At 42.6% G+C, this 20,221-nt stretch overlaps 1 protein-coding gene across 2 annotated transcripts in view; it reads right to left on the reverse strand.

Moving 5' to 3' along the window:
- pcnx1 (pecanex 1) overlaps positions 1 to 19,523 on the reverse strand; it is a 32,919-nt gene extending 13,396 nt beyond the window's left edge. For both annotated transcript variants that reach the window (XM_073483554.1, XM_073483553.1), the window contains exons 1-13: positions 19,215 to 19,523; positions 17,332 to 17,546; positions 14,219 to 14,324; positions 12,541 to 12,577; positions 11,644 to 11,709; positions 9,820 to 11,544; positions 7,801 to 7,930; positions 5,468 to 5,661; positions 3,688 to 3,781; positions 2,593 to 2,650; positions 1,705 to 1,937; positions 720 to 873; positions 496 to 528 (exon numbers count right to left, since the gene is read on the reverse strand). In XM_073483554.1, the coding sequence (XP_073339655.1) occupies positions 496 to 528; positions 720 to 873; positions 1,705 to 1,937; positions 2,593 to 2,650; positions 3,688 to 3,781; positions 5,468 to 5,661; positions 7,801 to 7,930; positions 9,820 to 11,544; positions 11,644 to 11,709; positions 12,541 to 12,577; positions 14,219 to 14,324; positions 17,332 to 17,546; positions 19,215 to 19,367 (3,198 nt within the window). In that variant the 5' untranslated portion in view covers positions 19,368 to 19,523. The remainder of the gene's footprint in view (positions 1 to 495; positions 529 to 719; positions 874 to 1,704; positions 1,938 to 2,592; positions 2,651 to 3,687; positions 3,782 to 5,467; positions 5,662 to 7,800; positions 7,931 to 9,819; positions 11,545 to 11,643; positions 11,710 to 12,540; positions 12,578 to 14,218; positions 14,325 to 17,331; positions 17,547 to 19,214) is intronic.
- Positions 19,524 to 20,221: the final 698 nt, after the last annotated feature.

A 20,221-nucleotide genomic window follows, 5' to 3' on the forward strand; every position in this document is an offset into this window, starting at 1 on the left:
TACAGACAAAGAGTGAGAGAGTGAGCTGTGGTCTAAACTCTGGCCAGCTATTTAAAGCTTGTGCCTGCAGCTGAGTAGGAGCTGCATTAATAAAAGACGCCGCTTCAGAGCAGGCTACTGACGCAAGGGAGGGAGGAACGCACAAGACTCGCAGGGGAAAAGCAACATCATTTTCTAGAACCAAAACAGAAACAGTAAAAAAAAACACTGAATAACAACTACAGGTCAAATACAGATGAAAGAAAATTGATTCTATACTTGTCTAGCCTCAGTCTAACGTTTAAGTGCAAAGACCATTATATTTTCTGAGTCTAAGTGCTATGTTTTTTTACATTTTGCACTCCTGACAAATTGGTTGTTTACTGTGTGGGCTAGCCATGAATTTAATGATCACCCCTCAGAATGTTAGCATCAACTTTAAGCCCAAAAATGTGATTACTTTAATTGCCCCAAAAGTGTCAGGATGAAAATGATTTATGAGCGATAATTACTTACATGTCGAGGGGAAGAGGAGTCTGGTTGAACACTCTGTCAATAAAGAAAGACACTGGTGACTTCACGAATAATGTCTTGACATACCTCTAACAAACATGTATCAATACTTTCTAACAAATATCATGCCAGAAAAACTAAATAAATTGCATATGTGTAACCATGTTTCTGTTTTACTATTTAGGGTCAAGTCTAATAATTGCTGTGCTGTTGAGACAAGTATTCACCTTCAGTAAGGAATACTGGCAACTTGCAATGACGAGGCAGAACTGAAAGACCCAGATGTCAGTGAAGAAGCCGTGGACCAGCAGCACTGAACCCAGGAAGGCCACCAGGACAGCCAGCACTACGGCCAGCACGTTCTCTAAAACCTCACGGTTCCTGGAACACAATGGAGAATAGTCAGCTTACAAGTTCAAGTACAAAAAAGATGACCTATTGGTCATATTGTGACATCTTCAAACTAATGTAATGACACCAATCCTAGTCACACCTTCTCTGAAACTAAATTACATGATACAGCTCCTCATTTATAGAGATTATATCCAAAATTCACATAGAGAAGGTCCGTACAATCCCCTAAGAGATTTCTGTTGATTCATTTCATGTTTTAAAGCTCAGACAGAGATTGACATAAAATGGTTCAGCTCATCTCTTTATCTAACAGCCTACAGAGAAATGTGACATTTAAGGAACCTTTACATATTTGTGCCTTTCAAGTATAAATGGTTCATCTGTGAGAAATTGGTTATTCTAGCGGTACGCTGCTGTCTCAGACTTGTGTTTCTCTTGCTTTTCATTTGTCAGAAACTGTGCCGCAGCCATCTTGGACTGTCCTTAATTTCAGTGAGACTGACCTGATTAAAAAAAATGGTTAATTCTGTGCTCGGCAGCATTAAAATCTGTACATACAACAGTTTCATTAGTCTAAATAATAAATTGGGCTTCCAGCTTAAATAAAGTCAGATATACAAGATGAGATAACTGTCCATTTATGTGCAAGAGAAAATGAAATTAAGGTCAAAGCCCTGATGTACCTTATCTGCCTTATAACTACAAGTAGCATGTATGGGAATTTGTGTTGGTAAACAACACTCAAAAATGTAGCATCTGACATCACACTGATGAGTTAAACCCTTCCAGAAATAATTTTTCATACATTCAGGGGTAATGAAGTTTGACAAACTGCTGCTGATCTCTGGGCTGTCTTACCTGTCAAATAATGCCAGCAGGGTAAGCCTGTCAAAGTGCAGGCCGACCCAGAGGAAAGGCAGAAGCCACAATCGGTAGTACTGTTTGGCTTTGCCGGCGGCAGCGGTGGCCGCAGGGTCCTCCTGTCCCATTGCTGCATCCTGAAGCTCCGGGCTCAGATCTCCGTCCTGCTGCTCCAGCAGCTCTTGGTCCATTGTCAGCAGACGTGTCGCGCGGATATGATGGAGGGAGATCTGTCCGATTGTCAATCAAATTGATTAAGTGCTTTACAAATGTGTTTTAAATAAAACAGTAAACTGATAGCAATACAAAAGCAAATAATGCAGTCACGAGTGGATGAATAAATAAATAAAGTATTAGAATGAAATGTTTTCTCTAAATTCCACTGAGAATGTTTTGGCTGTTACACAGGATAAAGACTGTACCACCACCCACTCCCAGCCATCTGGGTACTTATAGCAAAAAATGGTTAAAAAGCTAGCAAGGTAGCAACAGACGATTAAATCCACCTTTGTTGCTCATATAGAAAATATATCGGGTGCCAGGTCGTAAAGTGTTGTGAAATCCAATTTTGAAAACACTGTGTAGAGATTTTTAAGTTTATGTAGTATGATTTGTTTTTATGTCTGAGGTAACAGGAAAGTACAAGAAAAAGGAGAGCGGAACAACAGCCGACACAACAAGAAACCTGTTCAGGCTGACAATCATGAATGCCAAAAATAATATGCAGATATATGCAAAACAGGCATGCAGAAGAGGAAAGACTATGTTTGTTTATGCCTCTGTATGGACCTACAGTGTGTCTCTCGATGCAAGTCTAACTCTCTCTGACACACATACATACATGCACTCACTCACTAACACACACCTTACTGGTTGGGTACTCACCAGGTCATGAGGATAGAAGCGAACTGAGGTAGAACTGGAGAGGTGGGAGTCGGTGTCCCTGCAGGGCATTAGACAAAATGAGTACACTGATGAGGCAAAAGCATCTGCTGCACTTACTGTATTAAATCATGATTCATTTCCTTGTGACCTCAAACTAAATAGCCAACAGGCTATTTTGCTCTGCTTTTGTACGATACTATATGTTTGTTTAAAGCTAAAGTTGGGTTAATAAAATTGCAAAAACTATTTCTAGACCCAATATGATAAGAGACAAAAAGATATTTTTGGTGTGCATTTAGATAAACTTGAATAAAGTGTAGTCAGTTTACGTATAGAGCGGACTTAAAAACAACAAATGTTCCCCAAATGTAATTTAAACGTGTACTATGGTCACCAAATCTATTAATGATAGGAATAACTTACATTTTGTAATTTAATCAATAGTCAAAATCTGAACCAGAATTACAGATGACACCTACATTTTTATGTATGATAGTTGCAAATTAATTTTCCCTCGATAAACAAATCGATTCAGATCTAGAGATATTAAAATAGAGCCCAAAGGACGCATATAAAAGAGAAGTGGGGGTGCAGAGGAAGAGAAAGCCTTGTAATGATACAAAGAGAAGTAAATGGTCTAGAAGGGTACTTTTGTTTTCAAATGTATATTATTGTGACTGAGTTAACTGTTCTATCTTTAGCCTAAAAATCGAGTCTGGTTTAAAATTTCAGTAAATGTAAACAAATGTTTGGCTAACTAGCAAGCAGACTAATTCAGCTCAGCAGCTAACAGCATATGCAACCCCTAACAATCCTTCTATTCTCTACTATTTATTACCTGACATGCTTTACTTGGTTCAACAACAGTGATGTAGAGCTGATGAAATATTAGCTATCCAGCAATTGGACAATTTCTCAACATGCATGCATGTATCAGTGATTAAATTATCTGTTCCTAGTCAAGAACAATATAGGAATTAAACTCCTTTTTTCAATTTTGCAGACACAACGAGCTCACTGCAGCAGCCACAGGGTGTATTTTATCATCTGATGTCCCACAAAACAAATAAGATCAACTGTCAGTTTGACACTAACCATACGTTATTGGAGGCTCGTCTGGTTACACTTTCAAAATTGCCCAGACCCATGTCACACCCACGAACCTCATACAGGGAGGGTGTGAGCGTCCCTGGAAAAAAACACAAAACAAGAGAGAGAAACAGTCAGTCCATAGAAATCACAAGCAATGAGTGATTCTGTCTGTGGGAATTATTTAATTAACTCCATGTTTACATGAAGGAAATTAAGATCGCTGTGTTCATCTGAGCTAATGGGTCACTGAGCGAACGTGCCTCCTCCCAAAGAGGCTATAAGCGAATCAGTCATTTCCTGCTCGTCTTGAACAGCAGTCAGGTTGTTCCCAAGGCATTTCTGCTGCTTCAGTGGAGCTTTTTTGTAATCAATCCTGTCATGAGAGTATGAAAACAGGACTTAAATGTAGCAACAACTATAGCAAGTCAAAAAACCTTGATAGAAAGGTTTATTTTAAGTATGTCAACATACCCTACACAAATTACGAGAATAATTGATGTGACATAATTTAACAACCTTTACCCTCTGAGTACATTCCTAAAATTCCTAATATGCTGCATTATTCCTGGCAGTCCAGGAGGAATACAAAACATTGCCATGGTGACTCAGGTTAATGAAACCTTGATTGCAATTCAAACTCTCTGTTTGTGTTTGTAACGGTTTCGTGATGAAAAATGCTGGCAACAATGTGAAAAAGAAGGATAAGCAGGAATGGGGTGTACTGTCTTGGACACAAACAAACCAAGAGATAAAATGCTGCACAGTCAGTATGACCCCAAATTACTGTCCAATGTGAATAAACAAAAGCAATGTAAAGAAGTGTCTACAGGGGTTTTTATGTCTCAAAGCAGTAGACTGTTGACAGGGAAGGCCCTGTCAATGAAAAACAAGAAGTCATTCTCCCTTATTTTCATTTCTAAGGATGATTGTGTAACTGAAACTGAACGTTCAGGAATTCCATCAGGATTAAAAATTTATTTATTCAAGGATATTTGATATGGACCCAAGTGAAATTTGCGCAATGCATTTTTTTCTGAAGAAATCATCTGACAACTACAAAGGAAAATATTTTCTTAAGACACTCGATGCAGCCAAGCAGAGGTGTTCAGTAAACCCATGTCTGACATCAGGGTTGGATATAAACTCAGACACTGTCAGAGTAGTGAGATAGACAAGAATTAGTAACGCTCTGAGAATACAAGCACACACACACACACACACACTCAGACAACCAAGTTTCTCATCCCAGCAATCTGCTCCCGGTCAAATTATGAGTAGGAGCTGTAATCCATTTACCAGTGGTTCAGAGTAAGGACATAAAACAGCTCTTACAGAACCTCTGTCTTATTTTTTACGACTGTTCAGTGAAACAGGTTCAGGGTTATCAGCAGTCGGGTGGGAATGCTATGACCAAAGGGTAACGTCCAAGCGAGGTCAAGTATTGGCTACAGACACAATATCACAGACAGAGATAAATGGAGCATGGATAATTGCGCTCGGCTTTGAGTGACTGCATCAGTCCACCGACCGTGGATAATAGTGCTCTGCTCTGACTGACTGCAGCAGTCATATCTGTGACCAGCTCTCTTCATGCAATTCTAAACCATCAAAGCCACGGTAGCTACCTTCTAACCAGAGCATGTAAAATCAGAACAAAACAGCCAAAAAAAAAAAGAAAATTTCAAATCTGTCATGTGGAGCCACCTACTCACACACTACCCAACTCTCGTCCATGAGAAAATCCTTTATCTTAACATCTCAGCTCTCGTCATGTGCTCCCTACCGAAGTCATCCTGCAAGCTGGTAGCGCCCACGGTTGAGGCCTTGTCCTGAGAACCCTCCAGGTGTGTGCTTCCATTCCTGGCCAGCAGGGAGGCGCTTGTGCTCAGCACGGTCACCTGGGACGGGGTTCTGGATGGCTGACTTTTCACCTGGGAAGTAGAAGGCTGGGAGGCCTGGCTGAGAGCCTCCTGAAGACTGTTGGAGGAGAAGGGAGAAGGGGAGGAAATGAGAAATGATGGAGGCCAAAGGGGTACTGTTACAACATCACACGGGTGAGGGGGGTGACACAGGTAATTACACAAAAGAGGGATTGCAGGCGAAAAGTCATGCACATGCTGGTTGTCATCCTGGAGGTCCCCAGGAGTTGACTTTGGTATCTCAACAAAATGTAAAAGACATTATGGCTAATGGACCTGATTTGTATCATGTCCTTCATATCCAATCATCATCATCATCGTGTTGCTTTAAGCAGCTTGGGTTCAGATTGGCTAGCACATCACAACTTTATTTTAACTTATACTTCTTTTTTAATGTTTCACATTTACATGCACACTCTAGGTAGATCTCCACGATGGCACCAGCTATGGATGAGGTTTGTGACACTGAGTGTAAAGCCTGTACATAACATGTGTGGGAGGCTTTTCTTCTTTGGACTTCTAAAAGCAATACATTTAAGTCCAAGTAGTTCAGAAGTATATTAACTTTCCATCCTTTTGATATTTTCTTTTAAAGAAAAATCCACCTTTAGTGTTTGTACCTTAGTGGTACAGCATGCTAATGCATATTTATATATGTATATAGAAAGGGGAAACTAATGATTGGGCTTAAGGTAAGTATTATGTGTTTTACATCAGGGGAATTCAGAGAGAGAGGAAATACAGGGTCTAAAATATAAACTACTGGTAGATGAGTTACTTGTATAGTTACCTAAAGTAATAATATTTTAAGTAATATTACATTGACAAAGCCTAAGAAGTCCAGTGCACTACTAAGAACATCAAATAAGTGTTTGGAGTGAAGGGGTCAGTGAAGGTGGAGGGATCAGTGGAAGGGAACAATTTTGCATTTTGCAAGTTTATTGACCCCTGGCAGGCTGTGGACTTGTTTTCCTTGCTGAACAATTTTGAAGGCTCAGCATTTAGAAATGTGACCTTGCTAAATAGATGCAGGAAAACGTATCTGTGTACAACACAAGTTGAGGAGTGACACTGATCTCAGGAACTGAGGAACCTGATGCATATCCACAGCTTAAGACCAGTGGCACAAACACATTCAGCTTTACGTTTTCTATGTTTGTAGTGCTTAAATTGCTATTACACAAATAGTATTGCAGTCGTTTTTGCTAAACTGGCAGGAAGTGACACACGAGCTGCTGCCACGAGAGAACCTGTGGCCTTCCAGACACAACGTAGTCTCTCTAATCAGGCTCCAATCTCAGGAGTGACAGTTCATTTCAAGTATTCTGTGGGGTAGTGATCAATCATGTCAGGTCACTGTCGTGTTGAACAGCAAGGATTAAAACATATCTCTGCCCGCAGGGGACTGAGGTATTCAAGGTTAGATCCCTCATAAAGTTACGAAAGAGACTGATAAGGGGACTGGAGACCGGCCAGACTTGACATTAACAGTCCAGTGAGACAGGATGTGCCCACATTGTGACTGGAAACAACAGGAACAATGGTCACTCACCATTATAAATTAATGAAAATGTATGTTCAAGAAAATAAACAGAAATCTATTATTATCTTTCTCATAAAATTGGTTTTGAAGATGTGAGGTGTCTGAGAATCTATTAATGAGCATCCAGAGGCTCTCGCAATTAAAAAACAACAAAAACACAGTATATTCCTGTGGGGACAGGCCTAAACCTTTGATTTTTAAATGATCAATATCATCTTCATCTCTCCGTTTAGAAAGGTCGCTCAAAAGGGCAAAGCAATGTGATACAGCGGGATGTCTGTATTATTGAACGAATCATGCGCAGCTCTGAGGGGAGACGGTGTGTCAGCCAAGTAGATTAGTCAGACCTTGTGGCCTTGTGCCTTTGAGTTTGTAAGGACTCCATTCTTTGATCCATGCTCAAAATGTGGAATTTGAAAGATTAGATTGTGTGATAACAGGATGAAAACAGAGAAGTCTTGAGAAAAGGAGGACGAAAGACATCACATGCAGAGTGGAGACACCCATCCAGTGATAGATGATGTCTTGCTCGATGTCATGCACTGTAGAAGACGCAAACTGGTGATGTGGGACAGGAAAGAGCGCCACCTGGCAACATGCTCATACCGGGCAACAAAACGACAGAGAGGAATCCCTGCTCCATGCACGTCGTACCTGAGAGGAGATCCAATGAGAGAGGTGGGTGGGGTGGGGTTACTCCCTGCGTTGTGTCGCCGCCGCACAGCCTGCCGACGAAACGTGCTACGTTCACGCCGAAATATGACCGTCTCCTCGCTCCCCGGGGCTGTCATGGTGAGAGACATCATTGGCCAGTCAGATAGGATGTGTTTCCTTGTTTTTAAGAGCTTTTATGTGGACACGTGTGTGAGGTGATATTTCCATGTGTTGTGCAGGAGTTCAGCGACATTTCAAAAACAAAGCAACAACTGATACAAAATCTGATGCTTGGAATAGTGAAGAGTTTCACACCTACATGAGAGCAACCATTTAGAAATAACACATCCACTACAACATGACTGACAGAACAACACTGAAACGGTGCAGACCGGTGGGCTAATGGTTAAGACGTGAACCATAACACTTTCCCCCCTCACTTCCTGTCTGTGTCGCCACTGTCACAATCACATCCCCCTGAATAATGTTAGAACAATACTGTAACATCTATCTGAAATGAGACATTTTCTGAGATTAATATGCAGCATTTAAAACAAGCTTTATATCTTTTGCTGGAAAGTTGCAATTGTGGCCACAAGTGGTGATTTAAGGATATAGATACATTGTTTTTCCCAAGATCCTCATGTGAGTTCCCTTAAAACAAGAAACAAAGAAGAAGTAACACATTCTTCCTTTTAAAAATAAATAGTTACATTCGGAAGCAAGCCTTGCTCAATTCATTACACACAAGGGGTTTTGCTGCTACAGCGTTAATTGGTCTGATATAACCAGGCGCCCATTGTGAGGCGGGCTGCATTAAATGAACTCTTCAGCTTAATAGTACCATGTGGTTTGAGGAGTGCAATTCAACCATTTTAAAAGTCCAGAAAATTCCCACAAATAACACTACTGATGACTTCAAGTCCAGTCAAAGAGAGAAAGAAGAGGAAGGTTTTAACCAACCAACGCTAAGCTAGATTCTGTCAGTGCCACTATATGGAACTGATTGTGCCCTTGCTGAAGTAAGGTTCATAAAAATCTAGGCAGCGGGAATCGAATGAGAATCAAACACTAATTATGAAATGCTTTCCAGCCATCAGTTGACATGTCCAGGCACATCATAGTGCTGATATTGGTTATCCTACAAGTTTTACACTCCAAAACCACGAAACAATCAACAGCGACGTCATAAAAATGTCCACAACACACTGAAGCCAAAGAACAAGCACCAAGAAAGGCAGTAAAAATACAAGACATTAGTCTGCGAGTTTGAGGAATGTGGGCTAGAGAATGTCTATTTGACTCGGTGTGTATGACACTAATAAGAGAGCTGCTGTTTGTCTAACCTCAGCACAAAGCACACACTGTGCTGTCATGCTAATAGTGATCTACACAAGGAACACTATGCCTGGGTCAGAATTGTCACTCCATGGAAACTCACCATGGTTACACTGACCAGGCGAGGCAGACGACATCTCATATGCAGACACACACACACACACACACACACACGCACACAAAAGCAATAATGAAGCAAGCCTAGTGTCAGGAGGACTACACCCAAAACAAACTCAATTGTGTCAAATCTGTCACTATGCTCCTGCCGATAGGCCCGAAAGCAGCTATCTGGTAAGGTGGGCATGATATATGGTTTCCAGCTACAGTGTGTTCAATACACATCCAACGCATCATTCAGTTATGGATTAAACAATTCAAATCTGCAAAACAAGCAAAAATAACAAAAGCAGGCATATAATAGTTCTTATATTCTGTCTATGACCGTATCAGTATAATGCAGTTCTGCTGATAATTCACAAAATAGAGCGAATGTCTGAAGAAGTGGAGTAATCAGTACCATTAAATGAAGACGGGGTTAAACACAACATTTCTTGTGATATATTTCAGAGTCAATACAGTGGAGTAAACATGTGGAGTCGTCATCAAACACTAAGTAGTAAGCAGTAAACCAGACAGAATGCTGTGTGTACAGTATGTTAGAGCGCTGTGTGTGGTACATACCCCGCAGGGAAGCAGCAGTGGCATCCTGAGGCTCAGTGAAAGCTGCCTGGTTAGGCAGACTGTTTCTTGAGCGGGTCACCGACTCAAGCTGGGAGGCCCGACCCAGCAGGGATGCAGCATCCAGGACTTCCCCTTCTTTGGCTTCCAGGTCTGACTTGGAGGTGGTGAGGGGCCTGGGCCCAGCTGGAGCGCCTAGGCGGCTGGGATCATTAAGGCAGGCAGCCGTACCACTGTCCAAACTCAACACTCTGGCATGTGTTTTGGCACTGCCTGTGCTGGGGGTACGGCGAGAGGTGCGTCGCTTCCCTCCCGTTCGCTCCCGTCCTGCCTCCGATCCTGACGCAGCTTTAACTGCGGAGGAGGAGGCTGCATTGGCTGGAGTGTGCTTGGCTTTCAGGGCCCTGTAGCGGCCCTCTGGTGAGTGGCAGGAGCGGGACGTGGTGCTAGATGAGCTGTCTGTGCTTAGGTGGTGGGTGGAGTGGAGACTTGAGGCACAGCTAAGTTCACTCTGATCGCTGGAGTCTTCCTCTCCACCCCCAGTAAACACAGCACTACAAGGCTTGGCCATACCACGCAAAGACACATAGTCCCGGTGACGGCTGGCATCAAAGCTGCTTGCCCTTTTCTTGCCGGTACGCCGGCGTCCACTGCGCCCTGTTGACAGGGAGGAAGTCCTCTGCACATTGTTTGCTGACTTTGGTTGAATGTCATCTTTCACCTGCTCCTGCTCTGTGGCAGCTACACCTGTTGAGCCATCAGCACTGGTCCTGACGCCAGGCTCTTCCTGGCACCTGCCAGGTTCTACTAGCTCTTGTGTTGCAGAGGATGGTGTGTCAGCAGGTTGTTTAGATGTCAGCTCATTGGCATGAGGGTTTTTATTGGCCTCCCTGGAGGGGAGGTTGCTGAGACCTCGAGAGCTAATACTGCCGAGGCTCGAAGTCCTGCCGTCTGCAGGAGCAGATACATCTCCTCTTTCCCGTACACGCTCATCTCCTGAAAGCGACAGCAGGCTCTCCACATGTGTTGAGCTGGTCTGTTCACTGTGAAAGCTGCTGACAGTGCTGTTGGTGTCCCTGTCTGTGCCACTGCAGTAGCTTTCTGTGGAACCACTACTGCGAGTGCTCAGACTCCGGAGGCTATCAGCACTGCGCTCCCCACCCTGGGACTTTCCTCCTCCACCAGAGCCTTTTCCCCCACCACCCACCTCCACCTGGTATAGTCCTGAGCTACCTTCCCCTGCCTCCCTTGAGGCTGAGCGGGCTACTTTGCGTGGTTCTTTGTGCCTATAACACTCCATCCCCGATGTGGAGGGCACAGCTTGGTCCTGCTGGTACAGCCGCTCAGCCCCATTGCCACACACCCCTGGCCTGTGTGGTCTGGCAGTCTCCAGTTCACAAACAGGGTCAAGGCAACCTCTCCTGGGTGGAGGATACAGAGCAAAGTCTGGTAGACACGGGTCAGGGAAAGCAGAACCTGCTGAGCTAGAGGTCCGAGGCAGGCCCCGAGAACGGAGCTCCTTCCTAAAGGTTTGAGATTGCATGGATGCATGGGTGGTCAATTCGGTGTCACAGGAGGAGTGTGACAGGCTGAAGTGGTAAGCAGCAGAGTTACAGAGATCAGCAGGCTCCCTGGACAGCTCGGAAGGACACAAGGAGGTTGACGGCTGCAAGGAGGCGAAGGAGTCATTGGGAACAAGGCAGTACATCTTTGTGTCCGACAGCAGATCTAAATGGACGAATAGAAAATAAACATTCAGGATGTTGAAATGTCACAGCCAGTAACACAAGAAAGACTTGTTTATATGTGAATGATATGAATGTTTACCATGGTCATGGCTGCAGCTCTCAACAAGAGTCAAACTGATGTCATCTGAAGTCTTTCCCACATCTCCTGCAAAGAAAGAAAGCTATTAAGAGATGATCTTTAATCAATTATTCATATCTTTACAACTACTAACCCTGGGCACCCAAACATAACTGGCGCCCACAGAGGGTAAAGGAATAGATACCCTGCCTACTTTTTAGATCACAACTTCAGAGAGGTACTCAAATACCTGAATACCTGTAACTGTTCAGAAAGATGTTCTATGCAATCACTGTTTCTCAAATCCTGCAAGTCTTTCTCGGCCATACTTCCTGGGATTTTATGATGGACAGTCTGCGAGGACGGAATCCTTGAAGGGAAGAGGATTTAAAACGCTAAACCCCAGCAGAGCCCTTGTCCCACTTCAGACCATTTCCTGTCATCGCAAACTGCCAGCTAATTAGAATGGCATCGAACAGACTCACTGAATTATTCAGATGACGCAGACGCCTCACTCTAACACTCGTTACGATAAATCCAAAGCAAAGCTACGAGTTCATTTATTGTCATCCTCTCAGTATTCCAATAAAGAGTTCCTGAGAATGACTCCCATGCTGGCTATTGCACTGTATTACTTTTTTTCAAACTCAGTGGTGCCCGTCTAAAGCTGCCTCATCTTTGTCTGACTGTTGAGGTCACGGAAATGCTGAGTCAGACTACATCTCCCAGGCAGCTGGGGTGATCATGGTCAGGGATGTGGTGATACCGCAAAAAGGAAATACATCACAGGGTCGCAAAGAAGATTGGAAAACCAAACCTGTAAAAGTGTTATGTGCTTGTAACAAGTCAGTTCTCTCACACAGACACAGGCAAAGAGGCAAATGATTTAAGTAGACATGACAAGGCAGTCATTGTTACCTTTGGCTACTGTTGCTCTTCCATGGCTAGATGCAATCTGAAATTTGAATAAAAAGATAAGTCAAGCAATTTGTTTTTGGAGAAAGGTGCTCAGGATTTCAAAGGCAAATTTCTGGAGCAAAACGTTCGTAAAGGCAAACTGACAAGGCGTGTGATGATTAGAGAATACAACATCCAAAGAATGACACTGTTTGTGAGTTACAAACAGCCGGTGCTTCTTCAACTGACAGAGGAAAGTTTTGGCATCCCTTCCTACTCTGTACACAGCAGCTGAACAGAACATACTGCCTTATTAGCGACTCAAGGACACACACAGTACAAACGTAGTACATACACAGCCCCCCTGGGGATTCAGAGGTTAAATATATCTCCTCCAATAAAAAAATGAACTCACTTTGAATATTAAAAAGGAGATACTAGCTGACAGCAAGTTGTGTGAGAATCATACCTAATGAACACACACACAGCCCCCTCTTCTAGTCGAATAACAAAAGTCAATGTTAAACTTGGACTTTTAGTCCTTGGGTTTGGTATTCGTGTGGCCCGTAGACATGTTACTGTAAGCAGAAGTACATGTTACACTAAGATTGGAGGAGGTTTAAAAGCTGTCAGGACTCAGCAGATGAAGCTTGTTTGTGGGAGGATTAAATATTGTTCCCAGTAGTGTGTGGATGTAGTTAACTGGTTGTTTATCCCTGGTAACACAAGTGGTGAATCACAGGACAATTTTGTGAATAAACATTGAGCAAGTGAAGGTTTCAGATGATTGTGATGCAGTTCAGTTTGAAATGCAAACACAATTATTTTTGTTCAAAGCATCTGAAACAATAATCACACTTTGGTACTTGGTTTCGATTAAAACAACACACTAGACTATTATTGTTTCAATCGATCTCATGTTTGCTGAATTGGGGCTGCTGTGGTGGCTTCCTGAAATAATAGACATACATATAGTGCATACATCTGACAGATCTGGAAACTCAAATAAAATGTCAGACAGGAAATACAGTGCTTTACATAATGGTAATTATTATTTTTTTAAATGTATGCATTTGTTGATAATGTTTACAGTGTATCAAATAATCATTTAGTCTATAAAATGTTAGAATGTGGTGAAAAATTCCTGTCACAATTTTGCATTACACTGTTCACTCATAATTTTAAATACCAGCTTCTGCTCCTTTTTTGGTTTTCTGTTGCTGTTTGGTTACGTAACTAAAATACTTAATAAGTTTTAGGAAATCATGTTTTGGGTTGAAATAGACTCTTTCACAATGTTAAACATGTGTTTGAAAGGATAACTTTTTCCATGTGCGTATTTTTCCAGTTTTTCTACCACGTCACAAAGCTATGACATAACAAACAGAGTCAGGTTCAGTGATGGTCCTGGAGCAACACCAACATGACAATATCATTCCTGATCTCAGCATTCCTTTCATTTAAAAGCTTGCACTTTTACACAGTTTTCTTGATGAATGACTTAAATAACTAATTTATAATTTACATTTTTGCAAAAAAGAGCAACTGACAGTAAAGACAGTTTTCGCCTGAATATTAGATAGGTGTATATTTGCTTTCTCTTCCTTAAAACAAACAGGAAAGGGGTGGGTTTATAATTAGAGGCATCTTATATGTACAGTACAGTATGCAGTTTGCAGCAGGCCACTCCTCTGCTTACCTGCTGGTTAGACTCCATCCCAATATAGGAGTTCCTGGAACTGCAGTCCACTGGTGGAGTCTCTTGCCTGATGAAGTCTGCCATCTCGATACCCCCTCCAGGGTCCCTGCACACACACAAACATAATGCATACTCTTGTTTTACCAGCACAGGCACAGTGCACCCCCTCCCTTTAATCTGAACGGATGAATGATGTGTTCAGATGATGTGTACAGTAGCCTCTGTTGAACGTCATTTATGGGAAAACTCATCATGTAAAGAGTCTGATTTTTACATCTTTATAAGGGTTTTGAAATCAACTAAAGGAGCGAAAAAAAGATCCAAAGCATCCATGTGGATTTTCTCCAGGCCTATATTTAGCCCGGACGTGCTTGTTTAACCAATTGGTATGTCGAAACAATCAACTTGCCAGGGATCGTCTATAAATCATTTCCATATGCCAAAAAACGTTTCATAACAGGTCAAACCACAACACAAACACTCCAAGCAACTAAGTCCAACACGTAGAGCGGCTGAACGCAGCCTGGAAAAAAAAGGACTAGTCAGGGGAAAAAGAGTGGGTGGTGGTACACAAACACCTTAATCAACTTCAGCTCGGCTCGTCTGCTCTACTGTAAACTCAAACAACCTGGAATGTGACTCCAGATGTGTGGGCAACGCTGCGACTGCGTCTGCCCCTGTGGTCCAGAGCACTCATTCTTCTTGTTGCCTTTTCCTCTCTCTCAGCGTCCTGCTAAGCGCTCTCTCTGGAATGTGAATATGAGTCACCTCTTCGCGTCATGATGGGCAGTAAAAAGCTGTAACCTCACTGGCTTTTGTTCCTTCTGGACTGGAAGTACACTTCTCCATTGAAAAAAAGACTGACGCCTGGCATTCAGACTGGGGGGAACTAATTATTTTGTACCTTTTAAAATGTCACAGTAATTACCATGAAATGGTAACTGATGACATGATTGATGCAAATTGCTTTTTCAACTTGTGTAATTCATTATCAGTTGTAGATGTTATCGTTCCTCCATATCGTTTCGTTTTAGTTCAATGAAACACACAATGTAAACATAAAGAAGCACACAAAGTCCCTCGATACCGCAGCCATTTTGAAACATAACCCTCATACTTATAAGATCCTTAATTACCCTAAATAAGGTATTAATTAGCACATATTTCACTGTCATCTTACTTGACTATAGATATTTAGCAGTTCAATTGAGAAAAAAAAAACAGTTTTTCTGTGACATATGAGTTATAACAAGTTCTATCACGTAATTCAATGAGCCAATATTCATGTGTCTGCACACGTACTAATGAAATGTTCAGCATATTGGGTAAAGAGTATGTTTACAACGGAAAGAGAAGTTATCTTGATGGTATCCTGTGGAGTTTCTGACCACCAGTGGCGCTCTGGAGTGATGTTTTTATGAGTGTTCTCCCGGTTTGTTTGTTCTTAACAGAGGCCTTGAGTAGAGAGAGTCACATCGTCTCCCTTTACTCCAATGGGCGTCATTAAAGCAATGGCAGATCGTGGAGCCTCTCAATAGCTCCCAGAAGTTATCTGCAAATACACGCAGCCCAGTACTGCCAAACATCGCACTGGAACTATCTTAAGTCTCTGTGAATCACAAGTCATTTGAACCTCCGCCATAGCGACTCTCTCCTCACATGGGCTCTGGTTCTTGCGCAAAAGATTGATGTCATAAATGTTCCTGCCAACGGTTTCACGCTACAGTATATCATTGGTCTACAGGTGGCCGTAAAGCACCATAAAATACAGAAATGCACCAGCAAAAGCAGGGAAGAAAACGACTGCTAGCAAGTACAAATGAATGTAAACAATGCAGGTTTCGACATTTGAAAAAATAAAATAAAATCTTGTATTCAACTGGGGCAGCGTTCTAAAAGGGCTCTATGTTACATTTTGTAACAATTTACATGTATTAATCACTCTTTTATTGGTCATATGTGAGCGGGTTGTAAGTGGATGTGAAAAATTAGACTTTCCCCGTCTCTCTCGGTTGAATATACAAGCCTGTGGACGATTTGTTTAAGTTGTTTAATGCTGCTGGACTGTGGATTTCTTTGTGAAAGACTCAACTCAGATTTTCCGCTACAGTCCAAAGGATGTGACTTTATGCACGTCTCACATGCCTCTCTCTGCTCCGCTAACAAAGAGCAACAGTAGCTATTGTTAGTTTAGATATGGAGTCTACTAACATAAACTTAATGGTTCCACAGGGCCCCTTTAAAACAACAGATTTTCAGATTCAAGTCTATCTTCATTTGAATGATCTGACATAGGCGACGCTGAATAGAAAAGAATCGAATCTGGATCTTGTGAATCAGAATCAAATCTATTCAGGAAATCAATGGCAATACCCAGCCCTGCAGTCACCACATCGTGTTGATGCAAACAACCATGTTTTGGTAAATAACACTGAATGTAAACAGAAAGACTCTTTACAGGAAAACTTCACAGGGCACCTTTAAGTGTGCATCAAATAAATGAATCCAGCTTTCAGTGTCAAAGCCAATCAATAATCTTCTCAGCACAAGTAGCCATTATGTGGACAAATTAATTAAATTAAAAGTAATTTTACAAGGAAATAACTGATGACTTTGAAAGTAAATGTTCCTGGGGTGGGTCGGCTTGCATGGTGTGTATCATCCAATGAACAAAACTCAGCCTAAAACATCTGTTGCATATGGTTCTCTTTGCAGGTCCCTCCAAAAACAGATGAAAAATAGAAAACATTTAAATTATTATGTTTACAGTCACTGCTGCTGTTACAACAGGAGGCTCATAAAGCTACATATTGATTCTTCCTGGAGCAGCCTGTGTCTTTTCCACTTGAGGACCAGACCTTTGACCTCAGCTCTAATAAACAACTCCAGATTACATCACCATTAAATGACACTCACACACATGTGACTCCTTCCCTTCATTTATCAGAAAGCATGACGTCTTCCACTCTAATACACCGAACTCTTACTCAGCCTTTTACAGAGTACTCTTCCTGCCTCGTCATCTGAGCAGCTTAGTCACACTCACGGAGCATCTTTGCCCCACATCTCCAGATATCAAATCCACCACTGGACCGTGTAAGACATGAACTTACCCCGGGCCGTTGCTGTCCTCCCTACGGGTGACACCGCCATCATTGGCCCCCTCGGTGCCACCTCTGCTGCCCTGACTCTCCTTGGCCTTGAGCTCCACCACCTCCCCCTCATCCAGGGCATGGTGGAGGCGGAAATTCACCGTCTTGAGCAGCAGGAACATGGCAGCAATCACACCACAGTAGATTCCCACTATCACCATGGTTGGCTGCAGGGCCTGGGATTAGAGAAAAGCAGAAGTTATTGTAGAGGAAACAGGATGATGCAGACTGCACTCATACTTGAAACATAAGCTCTGCACCCTTTTTGCTATATTTTATATATAAAGCCAAAGGAATGATTTAGTAATGTAATATTATTACGATTGTTTAAGTATGTGCTTTGATTATGACAATAAAGATATGTTTGGAAGGACTAAACCAAGCGCTCACTGGATATTTTTATCCAAAAAGGCCATGAGACAAGGAGGCAGTTTGATACTGTCTTGCTGAAGGACGTTCGGGCATGAGGAGTGAAAAAAGAAAAGAGGAGACGCCAGGAACTGCAAACAACTACTGCACCCAAGCTGGCTACTCTAAACACAGCTCTAAACAAGAGGAATCAAAAGCACTACTGCACCCATTGTGCCAATTATTTATGACGCACACTGGCAGCGTTTTGCAAATAACTGCATTCAATTATTATCTTGAAGCGTCACTTAATAGGGAAGCTAGGGAGGCTATCATCAGGCACCTGTGTGTTTACCATCGGGGCTCCATCTTCGGCGTTGTCCTTGAGATATCCTGCTGCTGCATCTGTTTGCAGTTATTACAAACAGCAGCACCAGTCAAACCTGTGGCTCAGTATAAACCACAGAGCTGACCGGCCTGTTTCCACTCCAGGAATAGAAACGGAAACCACAGACCGATATGAAACATCAGCTTCTCAATATAGAAGTTTGTATGCTTAGCAAACAGCCATATCCTGACATGAGTGCATTTATAGAGATGCATCCAAAAAAAAAAAAAAGAGCACACAATGACACACTGACATCTGAACTTGTTCAGGAATCAACAGTTTGATAAAGTGTTAATATTTGACACACAGCCCAGAAGTAACAGGCAGCAGTGGGGCTGTGACTTGCACTCATCTGTCAGCTCTGTGTTTGGACAGTCTAGAGGGCAAAAAGTAAACACAGAGCAAAAAACAAACAGGCAAACAAAGACCTGATGTGGCGAACGAGCTGAGCAAACAGCAGCCAGTCAATGGAGACAGTTACTCGGACATTAAAGTTCACAGGGTAAATGTTAACATCCCTGTCAGCTGGGCTCTTGCAGTCACAGCTGGTAGCTTCTGAAAAACTGGTGATACCGCAAATCACTACCGACAGGAGGAAAACAACTAGATAAGGAAGGGGGGGTGGGGGAATTAAATTCACTGATTACAGCCTGGCACAGTGTAATCGACTGATAATATCCTGGCGGATTTTAAACCGCATCACTTTGATAAAAAACCCAGAATTAAGACAAAAGAGCATTCCGGGTCCTGGCTAATTGGTGGACTGTACACTTCAGGGGGGGGGGGCAGCCATTTAAAGCGTATTTTTGCACGTTTTGGTCTTAAAAAACGCGGCTCATCTGCGTGTAATCCCGACAACCCTTGTGTGTTTGTGAAATATTTCGCCTGTGGTGGAAATATCCCGTGATTTTTTCGTTAGTTTGAGGAGACGCTACATTGTCTGCGCTCCAGATAATAGACCGGGACCGACCGTTAGTATCCTGTGGCAGCAGCTAACCCTCACGGACACTTGCTCTGGTAACTCACGTTGGCAACACTCCCGGCTAAAAAAACATCAATAAAGAGGCTATAAAGGGGTTCAAAAAGGGCAAAAAAAAACACAGCTCACCATGTACAGCGTGAAGGGGAAACATAGCAGAAACAGCCAGATGTAGAGGTGTAACGCGTTGACGAATGTGTTTTGATCGGGGTCGTAGTACCATCCGCCTGTGACTGAAGCCCAGACCCCCTGCCTCAGGATCTGGAGAGTCTGCGACCCCATGTTGGTTTTTTTATCCCCCTCCGACAAATCCGAGCGGGAACCGACCGACGGGGACAACCGAGGGGGGGTGACACGCCGGCTAGTCGTCGCTGAACATGACAAACGGTGCTGTGTTTTCAGACACTGGCCCGAGAATCCCCTCTGCAGCCATCTTCTTCTTCTGCTGCTAGCCAGCCAGCTGGGGCACTGTTTCCAGTCCTCCACCGAGGAGACTCCTATCCCACCACGCCCTGCGAGAAACTTCTTCTTCGTGGCATCGGTGCGCGGTAGCTACGTTCATGCTGCCCTCGCTGGAAAAATGTCTTTGTGCTTTCTCCCCATTTTTGCTGTCCGCTTTATTCTCTCTTGATGGAAAGTCACGTTTCCTGCGTGACTCGAACTGATGGCGGAATAAAAATAAAATGCTTTAGACGATTAGTAGCTCGGGACAAATATGACAAAATGGCGACACCTGCTGGTCACACGCTGCCATTACCAAACTAGGCTGCTACTCAATTTAAAGGCTGACTCCAACACTTTTTCACATTAAAGTGTTTACTAGCTCATATATGAATAAATTACTACTAACGTTACCTTTTCACATATTGCTCCCCAAGACCTGTAAACACACTTTAATGTGTAAAATTGATTAAGTTAGCCCTTAAAGAATAAACCAAGACCACCAAAGAGGCATCAGATTCTTAAAATACCTTCTGAAGTAAAAGTATTATTTCAGCAGGAAATAATCCCTGTGAGTGATATATTTAATTATAAGACTGGCACCCTAACATTCATGCTTCAGTCTGTAAGCAACATCTTACTGTTTAGGTTGAGGTGAAGCTGGTTTTAACAAATTTTTATAAAGTTTTGGGTGA

The sequence above is a fragment of the Pagrus major genome, chromosome 16 (assembly GCF_040436345.1).
Source record: "Pagrus major chromosome 16, Pma_NU_1.0".
NCBI lineage: Eukaryota > Metazoa > Chordata > Actinopteri > Spariformes > Sparidae > Pagrus > Pagrus major.